General features: G+C 39.3%; 1 protein-coding gene across 6 annotated transcripts in view; it reads right to left on the reverse strand.

The window, feature by feature from the left end:
* Nucleotides 1–21,071, reverse strand: part of LOC139747430 (uncharacterized) — a 57,519-nt gene extending 36,448 nt beyond the window's left edge. The window contains exons 1-3 of one of the 6 annotated variants that reach the window (XM_071659769.1): nucleotides 20,933–21,071; nucleotides 8,821–9,053; nucleotides 92–270 (exon numbers count right to left, since the gene is read on the reverse strand). In XM_071659769.1, the coding sequence (XP_071515870.1) occupies nucleotides 92–270; nucleotides 8,821–9,052 (411 nt within the window). In that variant the 5' untranslated portion in view covers nucleotide 9,053; nucleotides 20,933–21,071. Of the gene's footprint in view, nucleotides 1–91; nucleotides 271–8,820; nucleotides 9,054–9,273; nucleotides 9,316–9,418; nucleotides 9,567–11,666; nucleotides 11,690–14,805; nucleotides 14,945–15,197; nucleotides 15,683–20,932 lie in introns of those variants that run through there. The other 5 variants (XM_071659770.1, XM_071659768.1, XM_071659767.1 and 2 more) reach the window with 5 other exon arrangements.

Raw genomic sequence — 21,071 nt, forward strand, 5'->3', positions numbered from 1 at the left:
ATGGCAATCCTCTGTCTCTGGTCCCTCTATATATGTACATATTTGTGCTTGCATGATTATGTTGCTTAAGCAGTCTCATGTGTAGGATTACCTCAATGGTAGGGTAACACCGTCGCTCAGGAGTAGAGTTTGTGGCAAGCAGGGGACCATGGAGACCTGGTTCCTTTAGGTACCGGAAGCGGAATGTTGGTGTTGGCTGGTACAAGAATCTCAGTTCAGGTTTTGGAGCAGTCAGGTTAAGCTGCTGGAGGGTGTGCTGCAACCCTTGATCTGCATAAAACACCAGGCCAAGGGAGTTCAAAAAATTTGCTTTATGAAGTGCATCTGGTCCCCAAAGAATATTAGGACTGTCTTTCTGGAGATCTTCTGTTCTAGCAGAATCTCATCAAATGAGTCATTATGACCAATGTTAGAAGGGGTTGGGGATTATATTCCTAATAAAAAATTGGCCCCTTCTATAAACCTTACTTAACTGACTGTGGGGAAGGGTATGATGATCTGAGATGTGAAGTATAGTATTGTAAAAGTATGGGAAACATTTCTAATTATAAAAAAATTGAAAACTTTACTTGACTAAAAGTGGAAGGGGTTGTGCTGATCTGGAAAATCATTTTACAGGAATGCACCTTAAACAGAAAAATGAGTTGCAGTGAATCCTGACAGTTTTCAGGGATACTATCATATCAGAAGACCCAAACAAGACTGGACATAATGACTGGTCAGGTTAAGGTCCCTTTCTCACTTTCTCTCCCAGCACAGACTGCTATGCTGAATGATGTCATGTTAAGGAATGAACCTTGGAGTTAAAATCCATACTTCTTTTAAGGCTGACTTTGGATTTTCATCAAAACACAAGTGAGAATCATTATCTTCTTACAGCCTGGAGTCCTAGAGTTCTAATAAACAAGAGGAGGGCCTTTGGTATTATATAATAAACAAGAGGAGGGCCTTTGGTATTATATAATAAACAAGAGGGGCCTTTGGTATTATATGTGTAAAATCTAAGGGAAACTTCCATGTCATCAACTTTGACCAATTCTAAGGTCAATAAAAACAATGGAGCAGGAGAAGTAGAACATTTCTCCATTCACAGTCAGAGAACTTATCACAACAACTGTAAGGTATATCTTTCACTTGTAAAACTGCAAAACCTCTTGTCTACACATGCACAACGCTTCTGTCAACTGTGTACTTTTAACCCAAAAAATATCGTATGGTTGCGAGGCACGGGCTACAGATAGGGTTGTACAGAGGAGGGTGGATGTGTTGGAAATGTAATGTTTGAAGACAATATGTTGTGTGAGGTGGTTTGATCGATTAAGTAATGAAAGGGTAAGAGAGATGTGTGGAAACAAAAAGAGTGTGGTTGAGAGAACAGAAGAGGGTGCATTGAAATGGTTTGGACATGTGGAAAGAATGGAAATATGGAGTGAAAAAGATTTTGAGCGATTGGGGCCTGAACATTCATGAGTGTGAGAGGCATGCAAGGAATAGAGTGAATTGGAACGATGTGGTATACCAAGGTCGCATGCTGTCAATGGACTGCACCAGGGCATTTGAAGCACCTGGGGTAAACTATGGATGTCTGTGGGGCCTGGATGTTAATGGGAAGCTGTGGTTTTGGTGCATTACAAATGAAAGCTAGAGACTGAGTGCCAACGAATGTGGCCTTATTTGTCTGTTTTCCTGGCATTACCTCGCTGAAGCAGGGGGCAGCGATGCTGTTTTCTGTGGGGTGTAGTGACAGGAATGGATGAAGGCAAGAAAGTATGAATATGTATATGTACATGTGTATATATGTATAAGTGTATGTATATGTATGTATATGTTGATATGGATATTTATGTATATGTGCATATATGGGCATTTATGTGTGTATAGCGAGGTAGCGCAAGGAAACAGACAAAAGAATGGCCCAACCCACCTACATACACATGTATATACATACACATCCACACATGCACATATACATACCTAGACATCTCAACGTATACATATATATACACACACAGACGTGTACATATATACACATGTACATAATTCATACTGTCTGCCCTTATTCATTCCCGTTGCCACCCCACCACACATGAAAGAACATCCCCTTCCCCCTATATATATATATATATATATATATATATATATATATATATATATATATATATATATATATATATATATTATCCCTGGGGATAATGATTAAGAATAATTCCCACGTATTCCCTGCGTGTCGTAGAAGGCGACTAAAAGGGGAGGGAGCGGGGGGGCTGGAAATCCTCCCCTCTTTTTTTTTTTTTAATTTTCCAAAAGAAGGAACAGAGGGGGCCAGGTGAGGATATTCCAAAAAAGGCCCAGTCCTCTGTTCTTAACGCTACCTCGCTAACGCGGGAAATGGCGAATAGTTTAATAGAAAAAGAAAATATATATATATATATATATATATATATATATATATATATATATATATATATATATATATATATATATATATATATATATATATATGTGTGTGTGTGAGAAGTATATAGAAAAACAGATGGATTTATATGTAGCATTTATGGATCTGGAGAAGGCATATGATAGACTTGATAGAGATGCTTTGTGGAAGGCATTATGAGTATATGGTGAGCAAGGTAAGTTGCTAGAAGCAGTAAAAAGTCTTTATCGAGGGTGTAAGGCATGTGTACAAGTAGGAAGAGAGGAAAGTAATTGGGCTATGGTGCGCATTCATATGCACTTAATTCATATTCATATACCTCCGCGTTGTACAGTTAGGTTCGGTAAAATGCTATCTGCTGGCTATGTGCGCCTGTTGGGAAATAACCAGTGTAGACCCCGTTGCTCATCAACATGAGACGAAGGGTACTCGAGTACATAGTATTCGGATAGTTATTTCATATTAGCCAGGCCCATAGCCTAGCAGTAGCATTCCTGCCTGTGACACAGGGGTCCTGGGTTCAATCCTGGCTGTTGGAGGTTTGTATGTTCTATGAAGGTGCGAGTTAGTATGCACAACCATGGAGACATCACACACCCCTGCCGCAAACCTACATTCACTGAGAACCAATCACTTTCCTCTCTTTCTACACGTACACATGCCTTACATCCTCGATAAAAACTTTTCACTGCTTCTAAAAACTTGCCTCCCACACCATATATTATTAATACCTTCCACAGAGCATCTCTATCAACTCTATCATATGCCTTCTCCAGATCCATGAATGCTACATACAAATCCATTTGCTTTTCTAAGTATTTCTCACATACATTCTCCAAAGCAAACACCTGATCCACACATCCTCTACCACTTCTGAAACCACATAGCTCTTCCCCAATCTGATGCTCTGTACATACCTTCACCCTCTCAATCAATAACCCCCTGCTTCAGTGAGGTAGCACCAGGTAAACAGACAAAAGTGGTCACATTCATTCACACTCAGTCTCTAGCTGTCACATGTAATGCACCAAAACCACAGCTCCCTATCCATACTATTTTCCATTGTTAGTAATTGCTTTACATATGGTACACCTAGAATAATGGGTGTATACAAAGAGGCACATCACATTCAGTAGACATATAGTATGTTTACTTGCACTCTTCTCTGCTCCTTAGTGGTGTTGGCATAAATAAGAAACCTGCAAAGGGGTATCCTTGGAGATGATGACTATGTTTTCCTCATAAATCTATAAAAGCAATTTGTTTCAGTCAGTACCATGTCCACCAAATCATTGTCAAATTACTCTAAGAAATGGTCCAGCTCCTCAGAATTCTCAATGATAGAACCACACATACCTGTTAAACCTAAATTACTTCTTTTAAAAACAAACAGTGTTGAAGTGAAGTGGGCAACATCCATCCATGCCTATGAGGGTGATGACCAATGTAATGCAGCAACTCCCCTCCTCACACTGGGACTTGTGATCAATGTCACCCTCCCTGCCGACAATATCATGGTCTCCTTCCTGCCTTTCCTATTCCATATCTTCATGAAAACTAAATCTGCTTGATTCACTATCACTCTCTTCTAAAGTACCCGAGGCAAGCATACCCAATAAGTTCAGGTAATAATTTGGCTTCTCTTGTGTAGTTCCACTGAAATGGTTACTGGTTGCTCATGTGGAAAGTAAATATGGACTAAAGTAAGGAAATACCCTCTGATAAGCCAGTAAGTGAATTCTGATTGATCAACACCCCCTAATGGACTTTTTAAAAATGAGATCCCAAATATGAGACACTAGAGTCAACTCCCAGATGCAAAGAATCCCATATATGGGATATCAGCGGTCAATGAGTCAAGGACTCATTACTTACACCTTACAAGTTTTCTCAACTTTCAGGCAACTGGAAAATTTATGGAATCAGATGATTCCTTCTTCTTTCACACAGTCATAAGGGTTTCTTTCTCTTCTACAAAGCATATATACCAAATGAGGAAGTCAACATGAGATCCCTCACGCCATCATGACAACCACCATGACAAGATCATACTTGTAAAGGAAACATCTGCTTTACCATCTTGCTGGATGGTGCCATCTATATGAGCTCAAAGCATGAACCTCTGCTCGTCCATGGTTGAAGCTTGTGCTTGGAAAAGCTGGATCTTGCTCATGTGGAGTAATTTAGCCTGGAATTGAAGTCTGGAAATGTCTTTGCTGAAAACATCAACCTATCTGCAGAACTTGTCCTTGTTGGAAGCATTCAGTTGTGCATGACAAAGTAATCTGTTCATGCTGAACACTTATTATGCCTGGGGCACAAATCTGCACCTTCTGAAGACTCGCATTTTCAGCTGAAACTGAAACGTGTCTCCTTAAGAGCCAAGCCAGTGTCTCTAGAGGGTCCTGACCCATTCCTGTGTACAGAAAGTCCTGACCTGTGTCTGAGTTTAGAAGTTTCTAACCTAAGCCTGAGCAAAGAGGGTCCAGATTCATCCTTGTAGGAACAGTGGCAGAACTCATCCCCATATGCTCAGAGGCCTGTGTGTAAAGGCTCTCTAACCATGCCTGTATAAAGAGGGTCCAGACCTTTTCCCCTAGTGTAAAGGGCCATTACCTCTTCCTGTGTGAACAGAGTCCTTATCTATGCCTGGGTGTTTAGGGTCCTGACCCATGCCTATATAATTACCTATTCATAATTCGAGAGGAGAGATTCTAACAATCATAGGGTCCCATCTTTTTAACCTTCTCTACTGATGAAATTTTTTTTTTTAGATTTATGTATGCTGTCTACATTAACTATGTCCTCAGTCACCTTATGACATTCATCCACCACTCTTATACTAAAGAGTACTTCTCTACATCTCTTTCAACAAGCTTCTTGCTTAATTTCATGTTATGTTCTCAAGTTCCCTTATTCCTACATCTCTGAAAGAACTATTCATGATCCATGCCATTTATCAGTTTTAAAACTTACAGGGTGTGATCATGGTACACCTCAACCTTTTCTCTTCCAAGATAAGCAGATTGAAAGCCTCTAACACTTCCCTGTAACTCTGCCCTCAGAATTTGGTCCCATCCTTCTTGCTCTTCCCTGGACCTCCATTAGTTTTTGTGCTTCTTTAAGTGTAATGACCAAACTTGAGAAACATATTCTAGTTTTGGCCTTATGCAGGGTTATGAACAGTTTACTATCTCTTTCCTTAACCATACACTTGAATGATATTCTGATAAATGTCTAAAGACAATTTATCTCCTTAACTATACTCCTAATGTGGAACTCTGACTACAGGTTAGGATGATGTCAACTCCCAACACCTTCATACACAGAGAATCCTGAAGCGTACTTCCTGCAAGGTGATAATCTTGTTAAGGAATACAAAGGAAATCAAACAGCAGCAGACCATTTGGTCCTTTTGAGGCTGTTTGTGATATTAGAAGAGGACAGAAACTCGCAAATTAGCGTGGTAATAGTTAGAAGGTATACAAATAACTGAAAGATAATAACCTGAACACATACTGGAAGTTGTCGAATCAAAGCAAAACATTAATAACTCTTTTCTTAGACGTATCTATAGTCCTGCTTTCAACCCCTCTAAATGGCAATTCATTCAATACATTAACAATCTTGTTGAAAGTACTTTGACTTGTTCAAGGTAAAATGTTTGCAAATAAGTTTGTACCCTTTACTACAAGAGAAATTGAATGAATCAAGTCTTAAGTAACTTGACTGATCAAGATCATCAAAGCCTTTGATAATTTTGAATATTTGTATAAGATCATCTTTTAACCTTCTCTTAACTATGCTAAATAAATTCATGCTATTTACCCTGCTCTCGTAAGAATTGTTTTTCAGTCCATGAATCATCTTGGTAGCTCGAAGCTGCACTCTCTCCATTCTGCTGGTGTAATTCTTTAGTAGGGTGACAAAAACTGAAAACAATATTCAAGATAGGGACAAAGCAATGAATTGTAAAGAGTAAGGATGATTTCCTTGGAGTTAAATTCAAAGGCCCCAACCATGAATCCAAGAATTTTGTATACTCTTTTCAATGCTTTTATGCAATGCTTACTTGGTTTTAAATTACCTGAGATTATCACATCCAAGTCTTTTTCCTTCTGCAATTCAATGGAGGTCATAATGTAGCTTATCATTTTACCACCATTATGTAAAACTCTGCATTATCAATGCTCTGCATTTAGCAATGTTAAAATTCATTTGCCACCAATAAGTCCGAGTCCAATCCATCTGGTTTTTTGTGTTAGTTTGAAACAATAGATGTTCAAGTTCCTTCACAGATTTATTTCCCAGCTTTTCATCATTAGCAAATTTTGATATCTTGCAATACATCCCATTGTCAACATCATTATTAGCTATGAGAAAGAGAAGTGGTCCTAAAATTGATCCTCATGGCACCCCATTTGATTTGTATAACCATTCTAGGGCACGAACATTACTCACTTCTCTTCATTTACAGCTAGTCATCCAATTCCTATCCACCAAAGAACAACCCCTTCAATGCCATGTGACGTAATCTTTGCTATTAACCTTTGATGCCTGAAGTTTATCGGATGCTTTTTGAAAATCCAGATAGATGACATCAACTGCTTTACTTTCATCACATATGCTGATGATATCATTAAAGAAATCAAGCAGATTTGTCAGACATAAGCGATTCTGTTGAAAACCATGCCGAGAATTGTTTAGTAAGTGATGGTCCTCTAAATGATTTACAAGTCCATCTCAAATGATGGTTTCTACAAGTTTCCAACTGCAGACATTAAGCTAATTTGACAGCAATATCCAGACTGTGACTTATTACCTTTTTTGAATATTAGTGTTACACTGGCAAACTTCCGTTCATCTAGAACCTTTCCCAGTGCAAGTGACATCAAAAAGGGCAGTCAGGGGCTTAATTACCACATATTTTGCCTCTTTCATTGTCCCTGGATAAAACTTATCCGGGACTGCAGTTTTATTTGTTTTCATTCTGTTTACTGCTGCTACTATGTTTTCAGATTTTATGTCAATCTGTTGAAGAACATTTTCATTTCTTATAAATGCAACTGAATTCAGGATATGGGTTGTGTCTTCAATTATACATAGAGATGCAAAAGTCATTTAAGATTTTTGTCATGGGTTCCTTGTCTTAAAACAAGTAAGCATTTTCTTTAATTAAAAAAACAATTGACTGGGTAAGGACTCTCTTGCTTCTAACATAACTATAAAACTCCTTAGGGTTTCTTTTCTTATCTTCAATAAAGAATATACTTCTTATTGACATTCAATTTTTCATATACCTCTCTTACTTTCTCTTTGCAAATCTACCCAACTTAATCTATCATGCTAGTTATTGATCTCGCTGAGCTTCTTATGAGCTACTTTTCTGGACAGCAAGCACTTTTTTATTTCATTGTTCCACCATACTGGCTTCGATTTAGAAACAGACCATCAACTACGCTTTGGCAACATTGTTCCCTCTTCTTCTTTGAAGGTTTTACTGAAGCTTTTCCAAGCTATATTCATGTCATTTTCATTGACCATATCATCCTGAGTGTACTTGTCAAGAACACTGTAAGAATCATTAAAATTTGCACGTTTAAAATCAAGCAGTTTTTTGCAACTGTCGTGTTGACCAACATTGAAAGTGACCTCAGAAGTAATGTCAGTGATCACTTGTATCAAATTTTTCTCTAACTTCAACATTATTGGGATCCTCATCTGTCATCAGAACTAAACCTAATATATTTTTCTCATGAGTAGGTTTCTTGAGTAACTGGATAAGGGCACTATCAAGCAGGTTTAGGTCGTCCATGCCTGTAGCTACTAGAAAGGGATTCTCCCAATTTAGATATCGGTATATTAAAATCTCCCAGTGGTGGAATCTTGTTCATCATAAATTTCAGCTTACTGATTAAAAATCTTTAGTCTACCTCTGGTGTTTGAGCAGGAGCCTATAAAGTAGTCCTACATTTCTTTTCTTGTCTGAGCAAGGCCTATACACTAGTCCCACTGTTATTTCCTTATGAAGTTTATCTTTAATTTCCACTAAAATTTAGTCAGTATTCTCAATAGATACAACATTTTTAACTTTGGGATGTAAATGGGTTTTCGCAACATCATTACATATGTTTAGGTTAAATTTCATCAATCATGTGTCGATCTTGATGAGTCCCTGTGCCTGTGTGTAGAGTGTCCTGACCTGTGCCCACAAGTATAGGGTCTTGATCCATGCTTGTGTGTAATGGGTCCTGACTTGTGCCTTAGTGTAGAGTCCTGACCAATGTCTGTGAGTAGAGGGTCACGACCTGTGCCTCTGTGCAGAGGGCCCCAACCTATGCCTGTGAGGAGAGGTTCCCAACAGTGCCTGTGAAGAGGGTACTTACCACTGCCTGTGTGTAATGGGTCCCAGCCAGTGCCTGTAGATTGAGGAACCAAACCAGTGCCCATGTGTTTAGGGTCTTGACCTGTGCCTGGGTCTCCGAGCTCCTGTGCAAAACCCTGCTGTGGGATGCTGTCCCTGAGCTGGAGCGATGAATCAACCATAACAGCAGTCATGTTGGCCGTGACCTGCTGTTCTGACCTCACATTCTGCTTCAAGAAGCTATCTACCCTCATCCTGCCCATAAGGATATTGCCAAGAAGTGAGTAAATGCAAACAGCACACAATGTTATATACACATCTATTCCATACAAAACATCTTTATATCTGTCCCTACCAAAAAAAATGAGCTTTGGAGATAAATATTATGTATTTAAATGTTACTAACAAGACTGACCATAATAATAATATAAATATGATCAAAATAATATCAATATAAGCAAGAAGAAACACCTACACTGGCTAGTGAATGCAGTCTCTTCCTAAGCACTGAAAGTTACTATCATGTTCATTATAAAAGGAGAAACCTTGATATGCCCCATTATTACACCCTTGATAAACCTAAACTTATTTCATCTCAAACAAACATATCTTCATTTTACCCTCAACAATGGCATCTTCACAGCACCCTCTCGATCAACTTAGTCACATCATTCTCAAGAAAAACTTTATTTCACCCATAACAAAAGTATCATCATTACTTTCTTAAACCTCAAAACACCTTCAACACTATTAGCTTTTAACCTGACCCTGAGGATAAGGGAGAAAGAGTACTTCCATGTGTTGTAGAAGACAACTAAAGGAGAGAAGGATTCTTACAGATAAAGGACAAAGAATAATTCCCACATATTCCCCACATTCTATATAAATCAACAAAAGGGAGCAGGAGCAAAGGACTGAAAACCATCCCTAAAGATAATCGGGAAAGGGGAACAATGGTTTGGGAATATCTTTGGGGTGCAGTTTAGGTTTAGTAGTAGTGTCGATGCTGAAGGAGCTGTGTGGAAGAGTGTTAGGAAGTGAACCCCAAACTGATGTGAGTAAAAAAGAAAGAGGATTATCAGAGGAGGGTGACTATCAATACTCCTAGAAATGAGAGAACTATGGAAAAGATGCCAGCATTGTGAGAGAAGTTGAGTGAGTGTGACATGTAGTAGTTGGCAGGTAACCAAAGCCCAGGAAGGTATGTTACCAGTACTACCTTACTGAGTATGGGGAAGATTAGTAACAGCTGCTTAGTGAGCCAGCACTTCAGTGGATGTCAAGTTGCACTCCACTGACCTAGATAGGTCTTTCCTTTCTGCCTTTCCCAAATGTGGACTACTAGCATTCTGTCCGCAATTATGCTTAGTGAACCATCACTTCAGTGGATGTCAAGTTGCACTCCACTGACCCAGACAGGTCTTTCCTTTCTGCCTTACTCACATGTGGACTACTAGCATTCTGTCCACAATTATACAATCTCTCCTTGTCATACGTAACACTTGACAACACTAAACTTACACAGCACTTTCTTCGAATCTCTATATTTTCCTACAGCGAGCAAAGTGCAACAACTCTATCTTCTCGCAAAATGGAAAGAGCAATAGATAGAAGTAGTAGGTATGATCATTAAAGCAGGAACATTAGATAGAAACATTAGGTAGATGTAATAGGTATGAATATTAGGCATGAGCATTACGAAGATGTGGTCAGCAGGAAAATTAGGTAGGAGCCTTTGCAAACACTGCAGTAGAATTGTCCTCTGCCAGTGGCCTATCAAGTGTGTGGCATAAAGGCTAAGAAGTGGTACTGGAGTTCATTAGATATGGAAACTCTATTGCCATGGCCACCCCTTGAGAAAGTTCCTTGTGGGAAAAGGCATCAGAGACATAGATACATAGACAGATGATGTATAGATGATGTGAACGCAAAAGTGGGTAATGTGGCAGCTGAGAGTATAATTAATGGCATGGGGTACCCAGCATTGTGAAAAAGAATGGTGAACAGCTTGTGTAATTATGCCAGAAAAGGTCTGGAGATTAGGAACTCCTGGTTTAAAAACAGGAGCATACATTGGTTTCCATGGATGAGTAGGAAAGATGGTAAGGGGGCATTTCTGGATTACATACAAATTGAGAAGCATGTGAAGGAGATACTCTTGTATGTGAATGTGCTGAATGGAGCAGCTGGTAGAATATTTAACCACTGCTTGGTGAAGATGTGGGTGAAAGTCTACAAAGGCTTTAAGAGAGAGGAAGTCATATGGCTGGGAAGAGGATTGTGTAACTGTGTCAGCTTAGGAAAGGGGCTTGTGAGAAGAGATACCAAGAGATTGAAGGTAAAAAGCAAAAGGTGACAGTATAAGAAGCTTAGGGAGTAGGTGAGGAATGGGAGGTATTCAGGGAAGCATTGCTTAGATGTGAGAGAAGTATGTGGCATGAGGAAGGCGGGAAATGGACTGGAGAGAAAGGATAAGTGTTAGGATGAAGAAGGCAAGTTGAATGTCAGAGAATGGTGAGGTCTAAGGATGATACCTGCATGAAAGGAGTGCAGGTAACTGAGAGATGTACAGGAGAAAGCAGCAGATCAAGAGGAAGATGCAGGGACTGAAAAAGAGGGCAAAAGAGGGTTGGAGTGGGTGGCTATCAATAAATGTTTTTATATAATGTATATAATGCAAAGAAAATGAGAACAAACGGGAGGATCAGTAAAAGGGGAAGATGGGCAAGAGAAGTAATTATCAACTACAAATATCCTTTGGTGCCTTATTATTCCAAAGAGAGTTTCTTAACACTTCACGCAACATTGACTGGAATAACCTACTGAAATCCTCTTCTACTATTTCTTGGATATATCACTGTCTCTTACGTGTTCATACTTCTGTATCCACCAAATGCATAACAAAGGTTGTCGATGCGGGAATGGAATCATTTATCCTCTCTTCCTCCATCTAATCCATGGTTCAACAATTCCTGTTGAAACCATTCGCGTACACTGGGCTCGGAAAAACTCTCCTTCCTTCAACTGCCATTCAGCATTTATCACTGCCCATAATCATAGGAAGTATGTTATCTGTGAGGCAAAGAATTCCTTTATCGAAAAGAAGTGCAATAACCTCTCCTCCGCATCCACTGTTAGATCTCCCTAGTCTTTAGCTAAAGGCATTGCTAAAACCTTCAATTGCTACAACTTTCGTTCACTTTTCCATTTTGACGGTGCAGCTGTCCCTCCCATACACAAAGTAATTCTGGTTCTCGTGTCTCCTCTAACTCTACCCTGAATGACTTCATCTTAAACTATCAGAGCTGCCGACCTTTCAAAAAAAAAAAAAAAAGGAGCTTTGCAAAACGAAACTTATAACCACGCGCGAAACAGATTGCACTTTCAATACAGATGTGATGTCCAGCGCTGAAGCTGTTATCTCCATTCGTTTATCTACATGCTGATTGTCCATCTTGTTCACTTTCAAACCAACCAAGTATCTACTTAGTAGTATGTCATTATGGGTCCTCGAACTAAGTAAAGAGATGTTCTAATGTTTGTTTGTCCACACTATTTAGTAGTTCATTTTATCCCCGTTAATTACTGGCCGAGTCCTAGGTAAACGATGTGACGAAGTAACTTACGTGCTCAGGATTTGATTATTCTTTCAAAATTTTCGTTGTCACTCTTCATCTGTCATTGCTAGCAAACCTTGGTAAAGTCAATTTTACTACTTTGAAGAACAACAACAGATGGAAGAGAACTAGTAATTTCTTATTAAATTCTATACATGACAATTTTGCGCGACTTTTTGAAGCCTCATAGGGTTAGGCCTAGAAGTAGGACTAGCATGATTACACTTGCTAGAGATCTGATTGGACGGTAAGACAGACATTGTGACAACTTGTGGTCATTTCCGGGAAATGGTCGAAGACTGACCGATGTCCGACTGTTATTTTGTGCACTGCATTAGCACTTGCGTGCACGATGATGAGATCGTACACCATATATCGAACAGTGCACCCCAGTAAACTACCCATGCATTACATGAACATGAGACTAGAATTTGAACAAAAATCTTAGTAGTATTTATCAAAAAAGTAACAACAAAAAACGTAATGGTTAGCAGCTCCGTACTATGACCCTCACCATACTGTAATTTCTGTTTGAAAGCGCTACTCTCTCTGGACACCTGCGAAGATTATGAACCTGATGGCATCCATCCCCATCTACTGAAAGAGTATGCCTCTGAACTTATACCAGTACTTACTCGTCTGTTCCATTTGTCAGAAAACCAGAACTTTTCCTCTTTCTGAGAGGCATGCATTGATACATCCCATCCCTAAGAAGGGTCTGTTCTAAACCCTCCAACTATTGTCCTGTTGTTGCCATCTACAATTTCCAAAGTCTTTGAATCCCTCTTCAGCTCCTATATCTTCAGACATCTTGAATCTCATTCTTCTTTCTGATTACCATTTTGGCTTTCTTGAGATGAGATTCATTGGTGACATTCTTTCCTTAAAGATTCTGAGGAATCCTATGTAGTTAATTTTGATATATAAAAAGCTTTTGACAGGGAGTGGTATCGGGGTCTAATCTCTGTGCTTCCCTCTTCTGGCTTCCCTTTCACACTTTGCTCCCTCTTATCTAGCTAGCTTCCTCTCTGTCCGATCTATCACCGTTGTTGTTGATGGATTAGCTTCTCCCCCTTTCTTCATCAACTACGGTGTCCCTCAGTGTCATATTCTGTTCATACATATTTCGCCTATCAACGATTTCCTTTCGTTTACAAATAATCAAATTCACTCATCCGCTGACAAAACACTGCATTCCAACATAGCCTTCAGTTCTACTCTCTTCCATCACTTGATCTGCTTTTCGTATCTACACGACTTCTTCAATAAACTCGAATTTGGACAGGATATCTCAGTGGAGTAAACGAAATATGGAAGTTTTATGCCTCCAAAACCCACTGTCCATTTCTCTATTGAAAATTCTTCATAACTTTGCTCTCTCCATTGACGTTTCTGTAATTCCATCTCTAGACTTGATAACCATATTTGGTATTAATGCAACATCCACACTATCTTTGAAACTCCATATTACGGAAATAGCTTTGTAAGCCTCTAAGTAACTGAGAGTCCTACTGAGATGTCGAATATTCTTTTCTTCAGAAGAGTTGATCCGGTTATAAAAAGGACTGATCAGTCCTTGAATGGAGTACTACACTCATATCTAAGATGTTCTAACTGCATCCTTACTAAACAAAGTCATAAGCGGTCCGACTCATTATCTCCCACAGGATAACTTCAAAATCTGACCCACTTGACCTATGCCGTAATGTTGGTTCATTTTCCCTTTCCTATAGGTATTTGGCTTTTGCACCCGACAGCTGGCTGCTTGTGTGCCCCATCCACTAGCTAGACCACACAATACTCGATAAGCTGATGAGTCACACGTTTAACGTGCGGCCGTTGGTAACTCGAGAGTGGGCCGTTTTGATACCTGTATCCATCAATATACCTCAAAACCTTGGAATTCTTTACCCTCTCATCTCTCTCCCAATAACTATGACCTGGCAGTTTCTAAGAGACTAGTTTTTCACTTCATCCAAAATTCGTATATATCTTTCCCTTTCACAAATCCCTCCATACTTTTGTTAAGGGTAGGCCTAGATAAGGACTTTTGTCCGAGACGGAAGCCTACAACATAAAATTTATTGCCCACCTTTGTACCCGTACCAGTCATGTCTAAGTACGCCACCGTCTCGATTGATTAACTGCCGCGATACTGCTCAAAATTCGTTTCCGAGCAATAAATTAGCTTTTCTTAATACAAGCAGATCTCCAAGGACACCACTTGGCAGGATTGTCGTAAGAAAGGTAACAAACAAACCCTTAAGTTTCCTGTGCATCAAAATATCAAAATCACACTGTGTTTGGCAATAGCCACGTCTCAATCGGCTATTTCTGAAGATCACCAGTGTATTTAAATGATTAATGATTTTACATTATTACTCTCATACCTGCTTTGACACGGAAGAATTCCAACGACAGACTTGCTAATGGATGGCACCAACTATTCACGTATAGTTGTGGAAATGAAGCTTTTCGATGCTTTATATCAACAGTGTTTACAATCTCGCATCCGTTCACTCGAGTGAGTTGCCAAGCCAAATCGAGGACATTGCTAGACACGAAGAAAGTATCGCTACATAAGTTATCAGACAAGGCAAAAAAAAAAAATCTGTATAAATACATTATTCCATGATGTTAGATACTGAACTACTATATCAATACGAATTCAGCCTCATCTCATCGTGCACTACATCATCTGTTGGGAATGTGCACGATGGAACGAGGCTGGGTAATCCCATGCCATATCATATTACTAGGGCAGCTCGTTATTATAACAAACCTTTCCGTCTCGCCGTATACTACTGTGACAATCTTCTGATAAAAAGACAGACTTCCTGCCACTTCTCATTCCCTGTTGACTTCTTTTTTCTGAGAATACCTTATCGCCGAATCTGATTGGCTTTATCGCTATCTTGTATTTAGCGATGCCGTCATGCTTTCCAGTATCACTAGTGTATACTGACTTAAAAAACTAGTATCCTGACTTAAAAACTTACAAAAGTACTTAAAATCATTCTCATTTGCTTTGTTAAGCTACCTCACGTCACTGAGTTATTCCACACGATACCAACGAATAGCACATTTCTTGCAAATCTTTACTTTCACTAAAGACCTTTAGTTTCCTGAAATCCTAGTAATCTGTCGACACTGTATTCTACCTAAAATTAACACTGCACGGTAATGATTGAACAACACGGAACGGCGAGGAATCAAAGTATTGCGACTCGGACAAGATCAGCAAGGGGACTGCAAAAAAAAAAAAAAGCTAAAGAGACAGGTAGAAAATAGAAAATTGTTCAGGCGAGTAAGAAGCAAACATACAAACTCGAAAGACTAGGGGACTCTACATTAGTATTATACATTCCAATCACTGCACCTTCCATTAAAATTTTATGTAATATCAGTACTGTGAATAATCACAAAAGTCGCCAAATTTGTTACTGATTTTGAATAATCTTTACGCTCCATAGCGTACCAAGTTATTACTTGTTTGATTTAGAGTTTAGAGATATCAACTTCTAGAGTAAATTCGGCTGTTAAGGTTAAGCTACATACACCAGTAAAACAATCTTTAGCACCTCTTTCAAATGTTACAGATAAATCTAAGGACATACCATGAACGATGCTAAATCAAGCGACACAGCGCTACATTGGCAACTCTAGTCGGTCACAGTATTGCCATATCATATTTTATAATCAGCAGAATAAAAAGAAATCTCGTAATCTGTTGTCTATAAAAAAGATAAGAAATATCTAAATAATCATCATACAAGAATATATATGATGCACAAATATATTCTCAACTAGTATTTCATATGATCAAACTAAGGATACGACCAATAACAAGTTTCAATTCTCTACCGTGACCAAGTTAAACCAGTGAACTTACCTGTTCCTATTTCATATCATTTCTTATCTTTATGATGATTAGTTCACACGACAAAATATTTATTTACAGCAAACTCGGCATATCACTGGGGATGAAGAAAGCTAAAATGGTTTGTCATAATATATAATCCAATTATAAACACATTAATATTCTCCCAAGTGCTGATGGACAAGTCTTGATCATATTGCTAAATGTCTTATTTACTGTTTGACTTCGGTTTTATCAAAATGCACGAGGAAATCTTAAGAAATTTAAAAATGAGAAAGTACCACATTTAACTTTTTCCCTGCCTGAGTATTTCAGAATGCGCCAGAATACACGTCAGAGGTCATAAGCATTAGAAAAAAATCGTTTTGAAAACGGGACGTGCAAGATGTTGTTCTTTCCTTGTTCATCTGGTAACACTGACAGCCTGCACCAAGAGAGATGGTCTAAGTGCGTTTCAAGGCCATGTCTAGGTATTTAAAAAGGAAGCCAAGGCAAACATCAAATATATATTTTCATCAGAATTTGCCGCTGATAACCAATATTCAGTAAAAATAAATTAAGAAATATAAACAATTGTAAAATGTCTTAAAAAACATTCCATTTTCTGTTTCCATGAATCGCTTGTGTACCGAAACTTTGTTGCTGAAGTATGGAAGGATGCGTGTTGACATTTACTTTCTGACGTCAAGTCATTCTTTAAGAAATCCTTGGCCAGGAAATTGTTCAGTACTGTAATGTGCAATACTGTGTGTTGGGTGTGTGTGTGTGTGTGTGTGTGTGTGTGTGTGAGTACTTTTTATTGGTCAGAAGAGTTTTACATTTATGTCCCTTTATTATCATTATTATCATTATCACTTTGTCGCTGTCTCCCACGTTAGAGGGGTAGCGCATGGAAACAGACGAAAAAATGGCCCAACCCACCCACATACACATGTATATATATATATATATATATATATATATATATATATATATATATATATATATATATATATATATATATATATGTGTGTGTGTGTGTGTGTGTGTGTGTGATTTCCGAGATAACGTTCTCGCCTTCCACACATTTTTCAACGCTGCCAGAACTTTCGCCCCCTCCCCCACCCTGTGACTCGCTTCCTCTTCCATGGTTCCATCCGCTGCCAAATCCACTCCCAGATATCTAAAACACTTCACTTCCTCCAGTTTTTCTCCATTCAAACTTACCTCCCAATCAACATGTCCCTCAACCCAACTGTACCTAATAACCTTGCTCTTATTCACATTTACTCTCAGCTTTCCTCTTTCACACACTTTACCAAACTCAGTCGCCAACTTCTGCAGTTTCTCACCCAAATCAGCCACCAGCGATGTATCATCAGCGAACAACCGACTCACTTCCCTAGCCCTCTCATCTACAACAGACTGCTTTCTTTCCCCTCTTTCCAGAACTTTTGCATTCACCTCCCTAACCACCCCATCCATGAACAAATTTAAACAACCATGAAGACATCACGCACCCCTGCCGCAAACCGACATTCACTGGGAACCAATCACTTTCCTCTCTTGCTACTCGTACACATGCCTTACATCCTTGGGAAAAACTTTTCACTGTTTCTAGCAACTTACCTCCCACACGATATACTCTTAATACCTTCCACAAAGCTTCTCTATCAACCCTATCATATGCCTTCTCCAGATCCATAAATGCTACATGCAAATCCATCTGCCTTTCTAAATATTTCTCACATTCATCAAAGCAAACACCTGATCCACACATCCTCTACCACTTCTGAAACCACACTGCTCTTCCCTAATTTGATGCTCTGTACATGCCTTCAATCAATACCCTGCCATATAATTTCCCGGAATACTCAACAGACTTATACCTCTGTAATTTGAACATTCACCTTTATCCCCTTTGCCTTTGTACAATGGCACTATGCAAGCATTCCACCAATCCTGAGGCACTTCACCATGAACCATACATACACTGAATATCCTTACCAACTAATCAACAACACAGTCACCCCATTTTTTTTTTTTTTTATATAAATTCCACTGCAATGCCGTTCAAATCCGCGCCTTGCTGGCTTTCATCTTCCGCAGAGCTTTCACTACCTCTTCTCTCTTCACCAAACCATTCTCCCTGACCCTCTCACTTCGCACACCACCTCGACCAAAATATACTATATCTGCCACTCTATCATCAAACACATTCAACAAACCTTCAAAATACTCACGCCATCTCCTTATTTCACCACTACTTGTTATTACCTCCCCATTTACCCCCTTCACCGATGTTCCCATTTGTTCTCTTGTCTTACGCACTATATCTACCTCCCTCCAAAACATCTTTTTATTCTCCCTAAAATTTACTGATACTCTCTCACCTCAACCCTCATATGCCTTCTTTTTCACCTCTTGTACCTTTCTCTTGACCTCCTGCCGCTTTCTTCTATACATGTCTCAGTCATTTGCACAACTTCCCTAACAAAAATCGTCCAAACGCCTCTTTCTCTCTTTCACTAACAATCTTACTTATTCATCCCACCACTCACTACCCTTTCTAATCTGCCCACCTCCCAACTTCCTCATGCCACAAGCATCTTTTGTGCAAGCCATCTCCGCTTCCCTAAATACATCCCATTCCTCCCCCACTCCCCTTACGTCATTTGCTCTCACCTTTTGCCATTCTTCACTCAATCTCTCCTGGTACTTCCTCACACAAGTCTCCTTTCCAAGCTCACATATTCTCACCACTCTTTTCACCCCAACATTCTCTCTTCTTTTCTGAAGACCTTTACAAATCTTCACCTTCGCCTCCACAAGATCATGATCAAACATCCCTCCAGCTGCCCCTCTCAATACATTAACATCCAAGTTTTTCTTTCACACGCCTATCAATCAACACGTAATCCAATAACGCTCTCTGGCCATCTCCCCTACTTACTTACGTATACTTATGTATATCTCTTTTTCAAACCAGGAATTCCCAGTCACCAGTCCTTTTTCCAGCACACAAATCTACAAGCTCTTCGCCATTTCCATTTACAACACTGAACACCCCATGCACACCAATTATACCCTCAACTGCCACATTACTCACCTTTGCATTCAAATCTCCCATCACTATAACCTGGTCTCGTGCTTCAAACTGCTAGCACACTCACTCAGCTGCTCCCAAAACACTTGCCTCTCATGATCCTCCTTCTCATGACCAGGAGCATAGGCACCAATAATCACCCATCTCTCTCCATCCACTTCAGCTTTACCCATATCAATCAATCTAGAGTTTACTTTCTTACACTCTGTCACATACTACCCCAACTCCTGCTTCAGGAGTACTGCTACTCCTTCCTTTGCTCTTGTTCTCTCACCAACCCCTGATCTTACTCCTACGACATTCCCAAACCACTCTTACCCTTTACCCTTGAGCTTCGTTTCACCCAAGAGCTAAAACATCCAGGTTCCTTTCCTCAAACATATATATATATATATATATATATATATATATATATATATATATATATATATATATATATATATAGATAGATAGATAGATAGAGAGAGAGAGAGAGAGAGAGAGAGAGAGAGAGAGAGAGAGAGAGAGAGAGAGAGAGAGAGAGAGAGAGAGAATCCCCCCTCGCGGCAAATGCTATTCCATGTGTGGTGGGGTGGCGACGAGAATGGATGAAGGCAGCAAGTACGAATATGTACATGTATATATATATATATATATATATATATATATATATATATATATATATATATATATATATATATATGTCAGTGTATGTATATGTATGTACACGTTGAAATGCATTGGTATGTATATGTGCGTGTGTGGGCGTTTATGTATATACATGCGTATGTGGGTGGGTTGAGCCATTCTTTCGTGTTTCCTTGTGCTACCTCGCTGACGCGGAAGACGGCGATTAAGTATAATAGATATAAATAAATATATCCGCCATTACCCGCGTTAGTGAAGTTGCGTCAAGAACAGAACAGATGACTGAGCCTTAGAGGGGAAATCCTCATCTGAACCCTTCCTTCTCTGTCGTTCCTTCTATAGGAAAAGTAAGACTTAAGGTGAGGATTTTCCATCATCCCGCTCCCATCCCTCTTGGTCGCCTTTCGCGACACGCAAGGAATACATAGGCAGTGTTCTTTCTCCCCTATTCCAGCGTTCTTATATATATATATATATATATATATATATATATATATATATATATATATATATATATATATATATATATCCCACCCTGAGCCAGGTATCATCCCCGTCTGTGTGTGTGTGTGTGTGTGTGTGCGCCTAACGGGAGGATCATCACCTCCCCCCCCACCTTTGCTCAACCCTTGAGGGTCCGACCGAGGTCCGTGTGTTGTAGATGTGGGTGTCTGTGAGATAACTATTTACAGTTATCTATTTCCGCAAAAGCGGAGTGGGTTTTGCATCCGTGAAGCTTCATCATTTGATTTCTCTCTTACAATGTTTCTTTTTTATCCCACATGGGCCCCTCATCCCAACTCCTGGCTCACACCAGACTGCGTGCACAATTGGGAAGTTATGCCAATAAATACAAAAAATATTACCCAATTGATAAAAAAAAAATTAAACTGTACCAATTAATTCAACATAAGTGCTTTCTTACCTGGAGGTTGGTGTCAAGTGTTCAAGCAGCAGTAGTGGCACGAGGAACAGGTGTTAACAAGTTTGGAGCAGATATCGCTACAATCTCCGTGGCTTGAGTGTATTCAAAGTCAGAATTTCGGTGGGTCGATGTAGCAGTT

This window comes from Panulirus ornatus, chromosome 68 (assembly GCF_036320965.1).
Source record: "Panulirus ornatus isolate Po-2019 chromosome 68, ASM3632096v1, whole genome shotgun sequence".
NCBI classification, from domain to species: Eukaryota; Metazoa; Arthropoda; class Malacostraca; order Decapoda; family Palinuridae; genus Panulirus; species Panulirus ornatus.